General features: G+C 39.0%; 2 protein-coding genes across 9 annotated transcripts in view; both read left to right on the top strand.

The window, feature by feature from the left end:
• Positions 1 to 15: 15 nt before the first annotated feature.
• On the top strand, positions 16 to 9,687 carry bap1 (BRCA1 associated protein-1 (ubiquitin carboxy-terminal hydrolase)). Of its 3 annotated transcripts, none has more exons than XM_044182809.1 (17): positions 16 to 200; positions 517 to 546; positions 670 to 724; positions 902 to 1,034; positions 1,967 to 2,086; positions 3,303 to 3,364; positions 3,527 to 3,669; positions 4,123 to 4,201; positions 4,298 to 4,421; positions 4,695 to 4,836; positions 4,945 to 5,129; positions 6,323 to 6,456; positions 6,614 to 7,077; positions 7,327 to 7,568; positions 7,780 to 7,872; positions 7,967 to 8,039; positions 8,685 to 9,687. In XM_044182809.1, exons 1-17 carry the CDS (start codon positions 164 to 166, stop codon positions 8,816 to 8,818), a joined length of 2,250 nt encoding a protein of 749 aa, XP_044038744.1. In that variant the 5' UTR covers positions 16 to 163; the 3' UTR covers positions 8,819 to 9,687. The 3 variants fall into 3 exon arrangements, with proteins under 3 accessions (XP_044038744.1, XP_044038763.1, XP_044038752.1); XM_044182828.1 differs by having other exon boundaries at positions 7,327 to 7,487; XM_044182817.1 differs by having other exon boundaries at positions 7,330 to 7,568.
• A 566-nt stretch (positions 9,688 to 10,253) lies between these two features.
• The window catches only part of bsnb (bassoon (presynaptic cytomatrix protein) b), a 72,840-nt gene continuing 68,431 nt past the window's right edge, over positions 10,254 to 14,662 (top strand). For 2 of the 6 annotated variants that reach the window (XM_044182770.1, XM_044182796.1), the window contains exon 1: positions 10,256 to 11,857. In XM_044182770.1, the coding sequence (XP_044038705.1) occupies positions 11,679 to 11,857 (179 nt within the window). In that variant the 5' untranslated portion in view covers positions 10,256 to 11,678. Of the gene's footprint in view, positions 11,858 to 14,662 lie in introns of all 6 variants that reach the window. The other 4 variants (XM_044182780.1, XM_044182760.1, XM_044182789.1 and 1 more) reach the window with 4 other exon arrangements.

Consider the following 14,662-nt stretch of genomic DNA (forward strand, 5'->3'; position numbering starts at 1 on the left):
GACGTAGTTTGTAGGCGGCTAATTCTGTCTATTGTGTTTATCTTGAGCTCTCCACAGTTGTCTCGTGAATGGATACAGCATTAGCGTTAAAGATTCTTATCCCTCTTTTGGTCATGGACTGGAAAACATCTTAAATATTAGTCAGCTGTGCACAAATGCAAAAATGAACAAAGGGTGGCTGGAGCTCGAGAGTGATCCAGGTGAGAAATTTCGACAGACAACACAGCTAACTAACGTTAGCTTCCACATAAAGCCAGATGGATAGTTTAGCTTCCTAGGTAGCTTGACTTATTACGCTTAAAAAGCAACTTTAATGCAATACAATATTAAAATATGGTTAATTAGAATATTAGTGGGTAACTTATTCTGTTGTGCAAGTTGATGGAGGGAGTAAACAAGTGCGAAATATGAGGAGTAACAGTTAACGTTATCAGCAAAAATAACACACTAGTCTTTCATTTATTTTCTGGTGTATTCTGTGTTAGTTGTTGAACCATAAATGTTTTATAATTTCAGGACTGTTCAGTTTGCTCGTGGAAGATTTTGGTGAGTAGCTCATATACAGTAGCTAAACATCTCACAGCATTGCAATGTGAATAGCCAACACATCCTGGGGTTAATAAAGCCAATTAAAATGTTTCTTTGTGTGTGTGTGTGTCTATTCTCAAGGTGTCAAAGGTGTCCAAGTAGAGGAAATCTATGATCTTCAAAGCAAGTGTCAAAGGTATGTAACACAACACGCATAACAAATCAGGTCATTGGTGATCATAAATTTCCTGGCAGGTATGTCAGGTAGTGACGTCCAAGCTCATGTCTGAATATAAAGAAAGTTATTTTTCTTGCACCTTGTTGGACTGTAGCAACAACACGTGAAGACTGTTGATGACAATTTATTTTTTAGTCCTGTCTATGGCTTCATCTTCCTGTTCAAGTGGATTGAGGAACGTCGATCCAGGAGGAAAGTCAACACTTTGGTGGATGAGACCTCTGTCATTGATGAGGAAATTGTAAATGATATGTTCTTTGCTCATCAGGTAAGTGTTTATGTGATCATAGATGTTGTCAGTTATTGTAGTTGTTGCTGTGGCGTTACGTCTTTTGATTAGGGAGCAACTGATCTATATTTGAAGTCATAAATCCTAAAGCAGATTTCTTATGAGCTGTCATGTTGTAAATATTAGTGCTGCCCATACCGTAAATAGGATGCTCCTGAGCAAATTTCATTCACACTCAAAATATAAATCAGGACTAAATAGCCATTTAACAGAACATTAGATAACAATAGTATTAGTTTTCAAGTCATTGTTTATTCATTTAAGTAGCAAACACTATGACAAATAGAATTAATAACTTATCATGCCTCAAAGTCATTTGTGAAAATTGCTAGCTTCTTTTGACTATTAGCCCCAATTTTATAAATTGTATGAATTTGTGAAAAGCCAGCAAGCTGTGGTATTTCTAACCAGCAAATTGTTTGTGTTTTCTATAATATATTCTATATAATATGTACATGCATACAATAATATCTAAAATAATGTTAACTAAAACAATTCTGAAAATTTTGATCTATTTTCTGTTGATGAACTATTATTAATCAACTGATGATTTTAGCACTACTTTAAAACAAGAAATGTCTTAATCTCAAGAGACTGTCCTGGTAAAATAAAGCTTAAATAAAAATATATACAACACCACAGATCAAAATATTCAGTAATAATGAAAAGACATGTAGTCGTTCTAATGTATATGAAACTTGAAAAGTGCAGAGTTCGATCCAACCACAGAACGAGGGAAGCATTCACCACTTTTTGTCGTCAAAGTAGACGTTATTGTAATTTTGCTCCTTTCAGCCCTTCAAAATCCTTACATGGCTATTCACATTTTGCAATAATGCACATAGAAACATAGTTAATAAAATGTATATTCTAATTTGGACTTGTGTTTATGCTGTCATTTTTGTATCTAGCTGATACCAAATTCATGTGCCACCCACGCTTTATTGAGTGTGCTTCTGAACTGCAGCGGCGTTGAGCTCGGTACCACCCTTAGTCGCATGAAGGCTTTCACAAAAGGCTTTAGTCCAGAGGTAAGATGTTTCTCACACTCGCTTATGTATTATGTATTTTTAGTGGAATTAAATAGTGTGCTTTTTATTCACAGTTTTCATTTGAGAATCAGCTCTAAGATTTGTTTTTCCTTCAGCTGTAGCAGTCTCAGAAATCATAGTAAGTAGTAGAAATAAACAGTAGTGTGAAAAAGTGTTTGCCCCCTTCCTGATTTCTTCTTTTTTTGCATGTTTGTCAAACTTAAATGTTTCAGATCATTAAACAAATTTAAATATTATTCAAAGATAACGCAAGTAAACACAAAATGCAGTTTTTAAATGAAGGTTGTTATTATTAAGGGAGAGCAAAATGTGTGACAAAATGAATACTTTGATGTGGCCTAGTGGAGATAAGTAGAGCAAACTGTTTGCGAATGTTGAATGTAGCCGAACCTTATATGGATTCAGATGTGAGTTTGATACAGCATTCTAGTGAGGCTGACAGATGAAGAAGAAGAACAAAATGAAGACTTTGGAGTGGCCTAGTCAAAGCCTTGACCTGAATCCTATTGAGATGCTGTGGCATGACCTGTGGCAGTTCATGCTCGAAAACCCTCCAATGTGGCTGAATTACAACAATTCTGCAAAGATGAGTGGGCCAAAATTCCTCCACAGTGGTGTAAAAGACTCATTGCAAGTTATCGCAAACGATTGCAGTTGTCGCTGCTAAGGGTGGCCCAACCAGTTATTAGGTTTATGGGGCAATCACTCTCTCACACAGGGCCATGTAGGTTTGGATTTTGTTCTCCCTTAATAATAACAACCTTCATTTAAAAACTGCATTTTGTGTTTACTTGCGTTATCTTTGACTAATATTTAAATTTGTTTAATGATCTGAAACATTTGACAAAGTTTCAAGTTTGACAAACATGCAAAAAAAAAAGAAGAAATCAGGGAGGGGGCAAACACTTTTGCACACCATTGTAGGTACTGGGTGGAAATAGATACGGTAATCAGAATCTATATTTCATAAACATATTAAATATATAAGAACTGACAAATGTCAAGGGCCCAAAGGCTTGCCAAACTTATTCAACTAGTTACCTCAAACATAATTTCAAATCATGATATCTTTCCATCTCTTCTTCTTGGTCTCAATTAGTCACTTGTGCAATCTCTCTCTTTCTCTCCCACTCTCTATCTCCCTCCTCCTCCCCCATTGTCATGTTTAACTTTTGATTTTTAATGAATTTTTCAGAGTAAAGGTTACGCAATAGGAAATGCCCCAGAGCTTGCGAGAGCACATAACAGCCATGCCAGGTAGGTTACAGTCAGTGTTTCCTTTTTTAAATTTCCAGGTGTCTCTGATTCTTTGAAAAAAAATAAAATAAAAATCCTCTGTGATTGGTTTACCGTACTGTGGGAGATGTGAGGCTTTGTGCGTTCATCAGTTTCTCAAGCTCTTTCCGTGTTTCTATGGAGACCGGAGCCCAGGCACCTGCCGGAGAAACAGAATGGGATCAGTGCAGTGCGGACCATGGAAGCCTTCCACTTTGTTAGTTATGTGCCCATCAAAGACCGCCTTTTTGAGCTTGATGGACTCAAGGCTTACCCCATTGACCATGGTATGACTACACACTGACTGACATAGAAATACAGTCCTGTTCTTGTCACACTGCTTTTTAGCATTTTGACTGCCATGGAACCACTGAAAAGTGTTTTAGAGGGCATGCATATGTTAAAAAGTCATTATTCTGATTTCTTCTCCTTTAGAGAATGGAGTTCAACAGTTTACTTATTTTTATTTGTATATTTTATCCTTATTTTAAGACACTTAATCAGCAGGTATGGCCTCATTCCTCACTGGATAAAAAGGGACCAAGCTTTTTGCTCCCAAGGCCCCTAAACAATGAAGTGCTCCTACTGAAATGACAAGCAAATTGACTGTCATCTTATTTAAACTTAAAACTTGTTATGACACATTTGCTGTGAATTTCAATAATGCATTTAGTGTTGCTGCAGTTTTTAAACACACAAATTTCTACTTAAATAAAGTGTAATATTTCACTCTATTTTAGGGCCCTGGGGAGAGGAGGAGGAATGGACTGATAAAGCTCGGCGGGTTATCATGGAGAGGATTGGACTGGCCACTGCTGGGTGAGTTCTGAGCCAGTTAGCTCAAGCAGTGGTGGTTCACCTTCTACACACACCCTCAAGGCTTCATTCTCATGCTGCTGCTCTGCTCTTTTTCAGTGAGCCGTACCATGACATTCGCTTCAACCTGATGGCAGTGGTGCCTGACCGCAGGATGAAGTACGAGTCCAAACTGGAAATTCTAAAGAGGAATCGACAGACTGTTCTGGAGGGTCTACAGAAGGTCAGGAATTGCTAGAAGTTTCATCACAGGCCGATTATGCCACAGCTCCTTTAGTGACAGAGCAGTTGATCAGGTTGTCTGTGGCTGACGCAGTGCAAAGCCTCAAAATGGACATTTTTCAATTGATACATGGAAGCATAGTGTAGTTCGATGACAAACGTTTGTGAGCAAGAGAGTTTAGGGATTGGGATCACAGTAAAATGTAAAAAATGTTTTAACTTTGAATGAAAAAAAAAACAATAAAAATTGATTAATTGTTACTGGTGTCTTCAGATGATCCGGCTCACTCAGCCCGAGCTTGTCCATGACAAGAAGCAGCAGGACTCTTCCTCTCCTGATGATGGCACCACTGCGATCAAGAAAGAGGCAGATGCGGTGCCAGTTACATCCCAGGGGACTGATCAGGCATCCTCAGGTACTTCAGTTGGCTTTATTTCCCCAGTCGTTGTTGAAATATATCTTGTAAATTGTGTAGGGGCTTATCATAAACAGTTAACTGAAATACACTTGACTCTCATTTTAGATTCTGTGGACGAGTCAGGAGTTCAGTCTAAGGATGCCCCTAGCCCCTCAGGAAACACTAAGGTCATGGGCAAACCACCAGTCCCCACAGGTGGAGGTGCTCAGCAGGTCACCAGTCCCAACCCCATCGTTCAACGCCTGCCTGCCTTTCTGGACAACCACAACTATGCCAAGTCTCCAATGCAGGTAAGATTGGCTGTATCCAGTGTGTGTGTGTGTGTGTGGGGTTGTATTGTATGATTAGGGTTGTGTTCAGGGCTGCACGTAATGATTATTTTCATTATCAGTTATTCTGCTAATTATTTTCTGAATGAATCATTTGCTCCATAAGATGGCAGAAAATAGGGGGGAATGCAGATCACAAGTTCCCAGAGCCAAAAATGGCGTCTTCAAATTGCTTGTTTTGTCTGACCCACAGTCCCAAAACTATATAGTTCCCTCTACAACAAAGAAGGGCAGCAAGTTTTTGCATTTTTGCTTAAACGATTAATCACTTATCAAAATTGTTGCCAATTAGTTTTCTCTTGAATCACTAATTGGCTAAATATTTATAAAACTTAGGACTTAAAATAGTGTTTTATATATATATATATATATATATATATATATATATATATATATATATATATATATATATATATATATATATATATATATATATATATATATATATATTACAGCTTTTACAAAAACATTATTATTATTATAATATTTTCATTTAGTTTTCACAATACAAATCAACAAACAAACCCCACACACCAACATCAACCCCAGAACGTACACAATACAGAATACTTACTAAATACCAAGGTTAAAATCCAAGGGTGTTTTTCTTTATATTTGGTCCAGTTTTCATTTCGGATGACGCTAATTTTGTTCCCATGGAAATACATCTGATTTGTCTTGTCGTGTCAAGACAAGTCAGTTTTATTTATATAGCCCTTTATGACACCCTATATCCACCCTCACAGAGTCCGATGTTACATTGAGAGTTATATGGAAACATTACTATTCTACTCTTCCTGCGACTGTGACAGATCATACATTGTCCTGTGAAGTCTCCGATCTCACTTTGCGACAGCTCACTGTGTGTTATTTCGCTGTCTTTTTTGGGATTAAAAATCATTCTTCCTCTCTGGTTTCTGAGTCTCAATCACTCCCTCTTGCACATTATAGGTGTAGAATGCTTATTTAGTAAGGTGGCACTATTCAGAAAATGCAAATCACTAAACTGATACAAAGGTGATTTTAGTTTTAAATTTTTCTCAGTCCCTGTTGTTAAGGCAGCCCAAATGTATCTTTGGTGGCCCATAAAATCATTTTGGTGGCTGCAGAAAAAAAAATCTGTGGAGGTTTATTAAAGATGCTCTGATTAACAGGAAGAAGAGGATCTTGCTGCTGGAGTTGGTCGCTCTCGAATGTCAGGGCCTCCCAAACCCCTATACTCTGATGATGAAGATGACTATGAGGATGATGAGGAGGAAGTAACTGGTTCTGCCAGCACATCTAACAGGTTAGAATTGTAATGTGTGTGTGTGTGTGTGTGTGTGTGTGTGTGTATATAGGTTTTATTTTTATGTTTCTGGTTATGACCTGACTGAAGGAGGCTAAAGCTCTTTCAATTAGTGCTTTTAGTTTTTGGTTATGTTTTAAACTTTCTGTCTTTTTAGGTGTAGACGGAAGGCAAGTCTGCGATCACGAACAGGACGGGTAGGGACTGGAATGGAGAGCCAGATTGCCCTCACTGTATTGGCTGAGAAGCTGAAGAAGGAGGCCCAAAGGAAAGACGCCCTAAACACACCCCTTTCTGTGCGCACAGAAGGGCACACTGGGGGCATTTGTATTACATCTGCTTCACAGCCTTCCCCCACACCCAGCAATGAAAGCACTGACACAGCCTCTGAGATTGGCAGCGCCTTCAACTCCCCGCTGCGCTCACCGGCGCGCTCCCAGGCCGCCACGCGCCCATCCAGTCCAGTTGCATCCCATCTGTCTCGTGTGCTGTTTGGAGAAGATGAGATGCTGAGGCTTGACTCCAGACATAACCGTGCTGTAAGAGAACTGGGTCCCTCTGTCAGCGTGGCCTTGTTACACCTGCAGGAGGATGGAGTCATCTGTGCTCTCCCTCCATCTGGTCAGTACAAGAGATCGTTACTGTCGTCCATGTTAATTACAAAGGTGGTTTTAAAGCCTCTGCTGAAGTAAGCATTTGAGTCAGTCACTTGATATTTAGAGTACAGTCGGAGCATATTAATCATGTTAGACAGTAGAAGTAAACAGTTTGGGGTGACCTTAATGAGAATAACATACACTTCTTTTAATAATGGATTGTCTGCGTCTAGCTACTTATGATAGATTGCTACTTTATCTGCTGCTTGTACAGTAGATACGGCCGCTGATGGCACAAAGCAGCCTTGTACTCCTCAGAAGACAAAAGACAAAGAGCAACCACGCCTCGTAGCAGGAGAGAAGGAAGGAGCGAATGATGGAGATGAGGGACCATCTGTGGAGGTGAAAGAAGAGGAGAGCAAAGATGGAGCAGAGGTGAGACCTAGCAAGGAAAAGCCCAACGCAATGGAAACAGCTGCAGACTGCAAGCCCCCTGGGGATAAGTACTCTCCTAAAGTAAGTCCAAGAATTTCCTAGTATACACTTACAATACACTGTAGTATGTACCTTGCTATGCTTATCAGCCTGCCAACATTTTTTAAAAACACAGTACTCTCACATGTTTTGCTTGTGCTGCCAATTAGAGAGCTGTTTCTAAAGCCGTGTACTAAAAATATATGTAATAAACAAACGCACAGAGCGGTTAATCTTATTCTGTTTCTTGCAGGAGCTGCTTGCACTGCTCAAGTGTGTAGAGGCTGACATTGCCAATTACGAGGTGTATCTAAAGGAGGAAGTAGAAAAGAGAAAGAAATACAAAGTAAGTTTTGTTTACCTGGAACCAATCCAATATATCTGGTGAGATGTTCTTTTTATTGGCTTTTAATCAGAATGTTTTGTTTTTATTTGACCAGATTGATGATCAGAGGAGGACTCATAATTACGATGAGTTCATCTGCACCTTTATATCAATGCTGGCCCAAGAAGGTAAATCTGATCATCTTGAAGATTTCTTATTGTCCTTCACTATTTTTTTGCCCCGCTTTACCCTTCCATCAAACCCACATTTGAACCTTTTTTTGAAGTTCCACTTAAATTCCTGAGTTATCTGTGGTGGATCATTAGTGTCCAAATGTTTCACATCTCTCTACTCACATCACACCATATTCATGGATATTTCTGATAAACTCTGGATTCAGTAAAGAGTCCTGGCAATGAGAGGAAAACGAGACAAAAAAAAGTTTATAGTTGTGTGCATCCCCAAAAAAACAAGTCTTACCAGTCCCTGTGGGAAAATGTCTCACACAGTTTGGTCATTATTTTTTACATGTTAACAATTTTTAACCATTTTTTAAGGTAGGTTCTGTGTGTGTGTGTGTATAAATATATCCATCCAATCTGAAACACATACAGAGCCACATTTTCACTCTTAACCAGCTTAACGCACAAAAATACAACAGGTATGAAAACATCACACACACTTACATATCCCTCCCAAAAAGAAGAAAGAAAAGACTAAAAAAGAAAAATGTTTTTAACCACCATACATATGCACAACAATCTGTTCTTTTGTTGGTATTTTTTATAATTTCTTTGCTCCTTTTATTCATTCTGACTGCATATCTTCTGCAGGCATGTTGGCCAGCCTTGTGGAGCAAAACATTTCCGTGCGTCGTCGGCAGGGAGTGAGTATAGGCCGCTTGCACAAACAGAGGAAGCCTGACCGCAGGAAACGCTCACGGCCTTACAAAGCCAAACGCCAGTAATTACAAACAATCATAACTTCTGTAAGTAAATTACTCCTGTGAGCACCGAGCAATCACCACAGAGAAAAAGAAATTACAGCACTGCTGAAACTCCCTCATAAAGGCAGTTTTGTATTGTATTTTAGTCAGAACCTCCTCTTCTTTATGAAATCGACCATCATTCTTTTATCATTTATGTATATATGTACTACCATTTTAGTCTCAGTGTAAATTTTCTTCTTTCTTGCGCCACTACTATTGACAGTTTGTAAATATGAAAAAGGCATGTCCCCAATGATGCACCTCAATGCTTTTTCAAGTATTCATTCTTATTGAAAGATCTTCTGTACAGTCGTATGGTCAGTACAGTTTAGTATGTCACTAAATATACAATTTGGTAACAATAAGTCAATATTTCCTCAACTGTATCCCTTACTCATCTTTTTATGGTGCCAATGAAGTATTGAATATTTTGACAAACAAGGCCATGTGTTTTATTCCTCCATAGCATTTCAGTTATAATCTATTCACTGTTGGTAATTCACTATATAACATAAAAATCATCTTTTAATCAAATTCTTCATTGAAAATTTTAATCTCAAGAAGAAGTTATGATGCATCAAGTTTTTTTTCTTTTCATTGGAATGTCTTTTCGGCTAAAGGTCTCTAGCTGTATGTCTCTTGAGATCCTGCCAATGAAAAACAAGCACCTGTGTTATTTTTGTACCTGAAATGGATCTCAAAGTGAGTGAATATTAAGTCGGATGTGTGCACTTGTGTGTTTTGTACATATGTATCTGTTAATTGGCTCACCTGTACACTGAGTTCAGTTGTTCTTTGTGCTTGCCAATTCATTCTACAATAAAGTCAATGGAAGTATCTTGCTGTAATCCAGAGTTCTGTGTGATGTGACTACAGTGTCTGATCCAGAATTAGTGTTTCATAATGGCAGTGAATGGATTGGTGTAGGATTCCACCTCATAGTACAACATGTTTACAAATGCTAATCACAAAAATTATGTTACAAATCTTTGTAGGTTTATCAGATTAGGTTTATTTTCTTAGGAGTATTAGATCAAAGTAAGCGTTTAATTGTAGTGGCAGTTGGTGTACACTAGGGAGAGCAATCATTCAGAGACCATTTCAGAATCATCTCTTTTACTATGCTGTGAGGAGAGCCATTCACAATAAAATGGATTTTGGATTATCTGCAGAAGGATCGTGTTGTGGCACCATGGCGCTGATGCACACGTGTATTCAGATGAACATGTAGTATTCTTAGTGTTTTTGTACTGGTATTTTGCGTTTGCCAGAACAATCTGTTTTCATCTGCAACAGTTTTTTTTTGTTATATTTCCTTTGTAGTAAAATACAGTGCAACTGCAGAAATATGAAATAACCAACATTAATTTGATAATTATTTTTACATTAAAGTTAGTGAACAGTCTTCTGTAACATATACCATAACTTAACACTAGATATACTGAGCTTGTGATAGGTACAACCATCAATCTTAATGTGACTTTTTGATCTTATCTTGCCAGGTTTTTGGGCCATTTGTATTTTATTTTATTTTTCATCTGACACTGTTAGTCTTTACTTTAGGACATGTTTGAGCACTGGTATGATGATCTTGTAATAATGACTGATTCTTGCAGAGTCACAAAGTACACACAGTGGCCTATGTGGGAGTGGGAGCTAAAAACAAATACCCCTCACCCACGCATCTTCAGTGGAGCAGATGTTTGAGTAAAATAAGACCATGCTGTAGTGTTATGTCACCACTCTGTAATTTGGTTTAGAGACGCAGACCAAGATCTGCAGCTGGCTTCATCATGTAGCCAAATAGCATATTTGTAAAAGCTGCCATAGACACTGCATTATTCCGTTTTCAATGTGAACATTATCGCTTGTCTGAAATTTTTTATTCGATATTATTCATATCATATTAAGATGAATGCATATGCATAGTCCATCAAACCTTTGTGAGAATTAGGAATATTAGACTAACAGTTATTTTCATTATGAATGAACCAATCTTCACTTTGCTCAAATAGTTGATCAATCATTTGGCCTTTACTATGTCAGGAAATAGTAAAAAAAAAAAAAAAAAAAAAAAGCCCTCAATAATATCCGTAATTTCCCAAAGCCCGATAGCTGACATATCAAAACTGCTTATTTTGTCCAATCAAGAGTCCAAAACCCAAAAGTATTTAGTTTAATATCTCAAAAGACTAAGAAAAGCAGCGATTGTTTACATTTCAGGAGTTGGACCAGGGAAATTTTTGGCATTTTTGCTTAAAGGACTTAAACAATTAGTCGATTATTAAAATAGTTATTGATTAATTGTCTGTCGGATGACTAATGAATTTATCGACTAATAGCTTCAGCTCTAGTGAATTTTGTGATTAAATGATCAGCATGCCCAAATAATTTATACTGTGGACCTCTTGTAGGCTGCAAAATGTAGATAGATATAATAAAAGAATGTCACATTTCAAACATGCATGATGGTGTGTGATGTCTCAGCAACCCATCGTTCAGGTTAAAAAACAAATGGTTTATGAGGAAAAGCCGGGAAGTGAATCAGGGAGGCCCCAGTGGTCTCCAGTCATGTGCCACAGAGGGCTCACAGCTATTTGCGTGGTGACTTGAGATAACCGATCACTGTGAACGCGCACGTACGAGCCACTCAAGTACCCACCCATTGCGTCAGCTCGCTCCCTCACCCTCTCCGTCAGCGCGCGTGCTCCGTGCGGGATGCTGAATTGTAGGTGATGATGGCGGAAGGGGAGCAGCGCTGAGTTTCATCGGAGTTTTTACCACAGCTGTAGAACCATCTACAACACCGTTTCTCTCCGTCGAGACCTATCCCGAGACGATGGGGAACGAGGCCAGTATGGAAGGGGAGGGACAGGCGGGACAACCCGGCCCCGCCGTCCCTGCAGCAGGGGCTCCGGCTTCCATTTCAGCACCACCGGACTCTGGACAGCTCATCAAGCCCAGCAATGGAGCGCCAGCCGGAGGAAGTGGGGCTGGTCCCGGGCCGGGGATTAACAGGTAGCCGCGATAGCTAGGACGCTTCTCCGCCAAACTGTGGGGAGAAATCCGGGAGGATACACGGCAGCGTGGCGTGTAGGCTACCGTACATCTGTACGATGTGGAGCGTAGATGTAGGATCAACCGAATGCGTGGAGATAGACTTGAATGGGTGCTTAATTATTTATTTCAATATCCTTGTCAACACAATTCACCACCCCGTTTGAGACCCATTTCTGCTTCTTGGCAGCACCACCCTGTTACTCAACGTGAATTTGGGTCGAAGTCAAATTTAATATGCAATGTTTTCGATGTAGAATCAATAATACGTATATATAGCGTTCAAACGTTTCAGTAGGAATTTCTACGCCCGTTTTCACGGTGTCTGTACTGAGGCATCAGCAGCTGAGTATCATGAATGAATGAGCGACATTTTTCTCCTCATAGTGAGGCAGTGCCAAGTAAATATGAACACTAAGGGGTGAATTTCACAAATATTAATGTCCCCATAGCTTCAGGTGATAAATAAATTAGAGATGTAAATGATGCAAAGTGCACTGGATCTCACGTTGAAGGGCTCCGTCGGTTCCATTACAGGTTGATTTCCTGAACATGCTTCGACATGAATGCCAGTAAATACAAAGTCATTCTGAGAAATCACCTTCCTCCTGGTGAGGAGACGTCTGTATCCTGATGACAGCGTTGTGTAGGATGACAATGCTACCATCAGATATAGCCAGCGTCATTGTGAGCCCAGGACCATAACGTATGCCAATAGCTGTCTTCACTCATCAGATCTCAATCCAAATCAATATGCAGCTAGTGGGAATTGGTTTTCAGCACCGTCAACTGAAACAGAAAAAGGGTTAATTTCTTCTGGAGGAGTGGTGTTGCATCTGTCCATAAAAAACCCAGACTCATTAATTTAATATTTCCAGTTACATATGAAAACCTCATTGTTGTCCTATAAACAAGGCAACATAGGCTGATAAAATACTTGCCTTTTCCAAAATCCAGCTCTGATCATTAGTGTTTAATCACTCCTTGTAGCCTGTAGGTCTGTATTTTCTGTGTGGGTGTGTGGGAAGGATTACCCTTCCAATAAGATCCGATATTGCCTTAATTACACAGTCCAACAGTTGTGGACCTGAATACGCACACGGAGAGGCACAGCTGCATCCTAGTTTTGCCTCATAGGCTTACAGTCTCTGTAAAAACACGCTTAGATTTCTTCGTGCTACAAACCTGTGTTCAAAGCTAAATTCAAGCTGATTTTTTGGAAAAATCTGTGTTTTGTAATTGACCCATTGCTTGATTTGTGTCATCACACAAAGGGATTGTAATGTTGAGCTGTAGACGTGTTCTGCCACTGTAACTAGACAATTGTGTACCTTTAATAATGTTTAGACCTGTCTATCTGTCTATTTGGAAAAAAAGGCACTCAATTTTCATCCTGTATGTTCACTGTGGGGCAGGCTTAAAGGCCCATAGCGCCCATGTAAACTCATGATTCTTTTATATCTCGATTTCTCTCTGGTATCCACCCTGAGGTGTCTCATAAGGCAATGGCGAGTGCTGAGAGACTGAGTGTGCTGAGAGACAGAGAGACGGACGGTTGAGGGAGAGAGTCTATGATATGGCTGCTTATAATGGTTTTCTTAAGATCATGGCCCTACATTCAGTCTGAATCTTTGCCATAAAATACTCTTCCACTAGGAACTTGTGAGAGTGTAAGAAACAATGAGGCAGTGGCTGGGTTGAGACTGTAGATAGGAGACATTCATCTTAATTAAAATTTGTTGCAGTATTTTATGCCTATTGATATGAATTAGGATATAATATGCTATATAACCATATTCAGGAGTTCCATATAGGCATTTTTGCTCTATCTCGGACCATGTATATTATATTTTATTAATCGCAGTCAAAGAGCTAACTCGGAGTCCATATAGGAATCCATGAAGCTATGGGAGTAACCCTACCCGTCTGCTTCACGAAGAAACTCAATGTTTTTTTTCTCTCTAATCATAACAGCTTTGACTAAGTGCACAGTTATCCTGACCTGATGACCATAACTGACAAGCATTCAGAATGGTAAGAAAAACTGCCCTGTGTTGAACGCAAGCTCCTGATATTTTCTGTGTTTACAACAATGTGTTCAATGTGCTGCTGCTACATTGTCGTCTCATTGTTTTCTGTTTAACAACTGAATTAGTGAAGAGCTGTACTTGCTCCATCATGTAACAGCATATGTTACAAAGCGCTAAGAGCTACGTGATTCAGTCTGTCCAACATATGCCATTGATATGGGCTCTTTTCAAACAATGTAAATCAATATAAATCAAAATTCCATTACAAACCGAAACAAAGCTACAGTTCGTAAAAACCCATTAAAATAATGGATGCAGTCATGTTCTAAGACACAGTGTACAAACAATATGCCCTCATAATTAATTTACCTTCAGGAATGAAAGCACTTTTCACTATGTTACCTAGAAATACCAAATAGTTATCACAACTCAAACAAATAATGCAAAAGCAGTTCTTATTATGTATGAGACCATGACAGTCATGGGATACAGAAAATGAATGGCTACCTATGAGACATTGGCAGTGTAGCATTGTTCAAATGTCAAATAGACACTACATGTAAATTTAAAGGTTATCAGGAGACCAAAGCTTGTGAAAGCTTATTTAGAGCACTTTTGTACTTTTTTTCTCTGCTTGTTACATGCACAGACTTCAGTGGCAAACAGCGGGAATTTTGTGTCGCAGTGACTTGAAATGCTCAAAATTATTCAAGAAATGCTCCCATTGCACGTTTGT

Source organism: Siniperca chuatsi, linkage group LG2 (assembly GCF_020085105.1).
Source record: "Siniperca chuatsi isolate FFG_IHB_CAS linkage group LG2, ASM2008510v1, whole genome shotgun sequence".
NCBI classification, from domain to species: Eukaryota; Metazoa; Chordata; class Actinopteri; order Centrarchiformes; family Sinipercidae; genus Siniperca; species Siniperca chuatsi.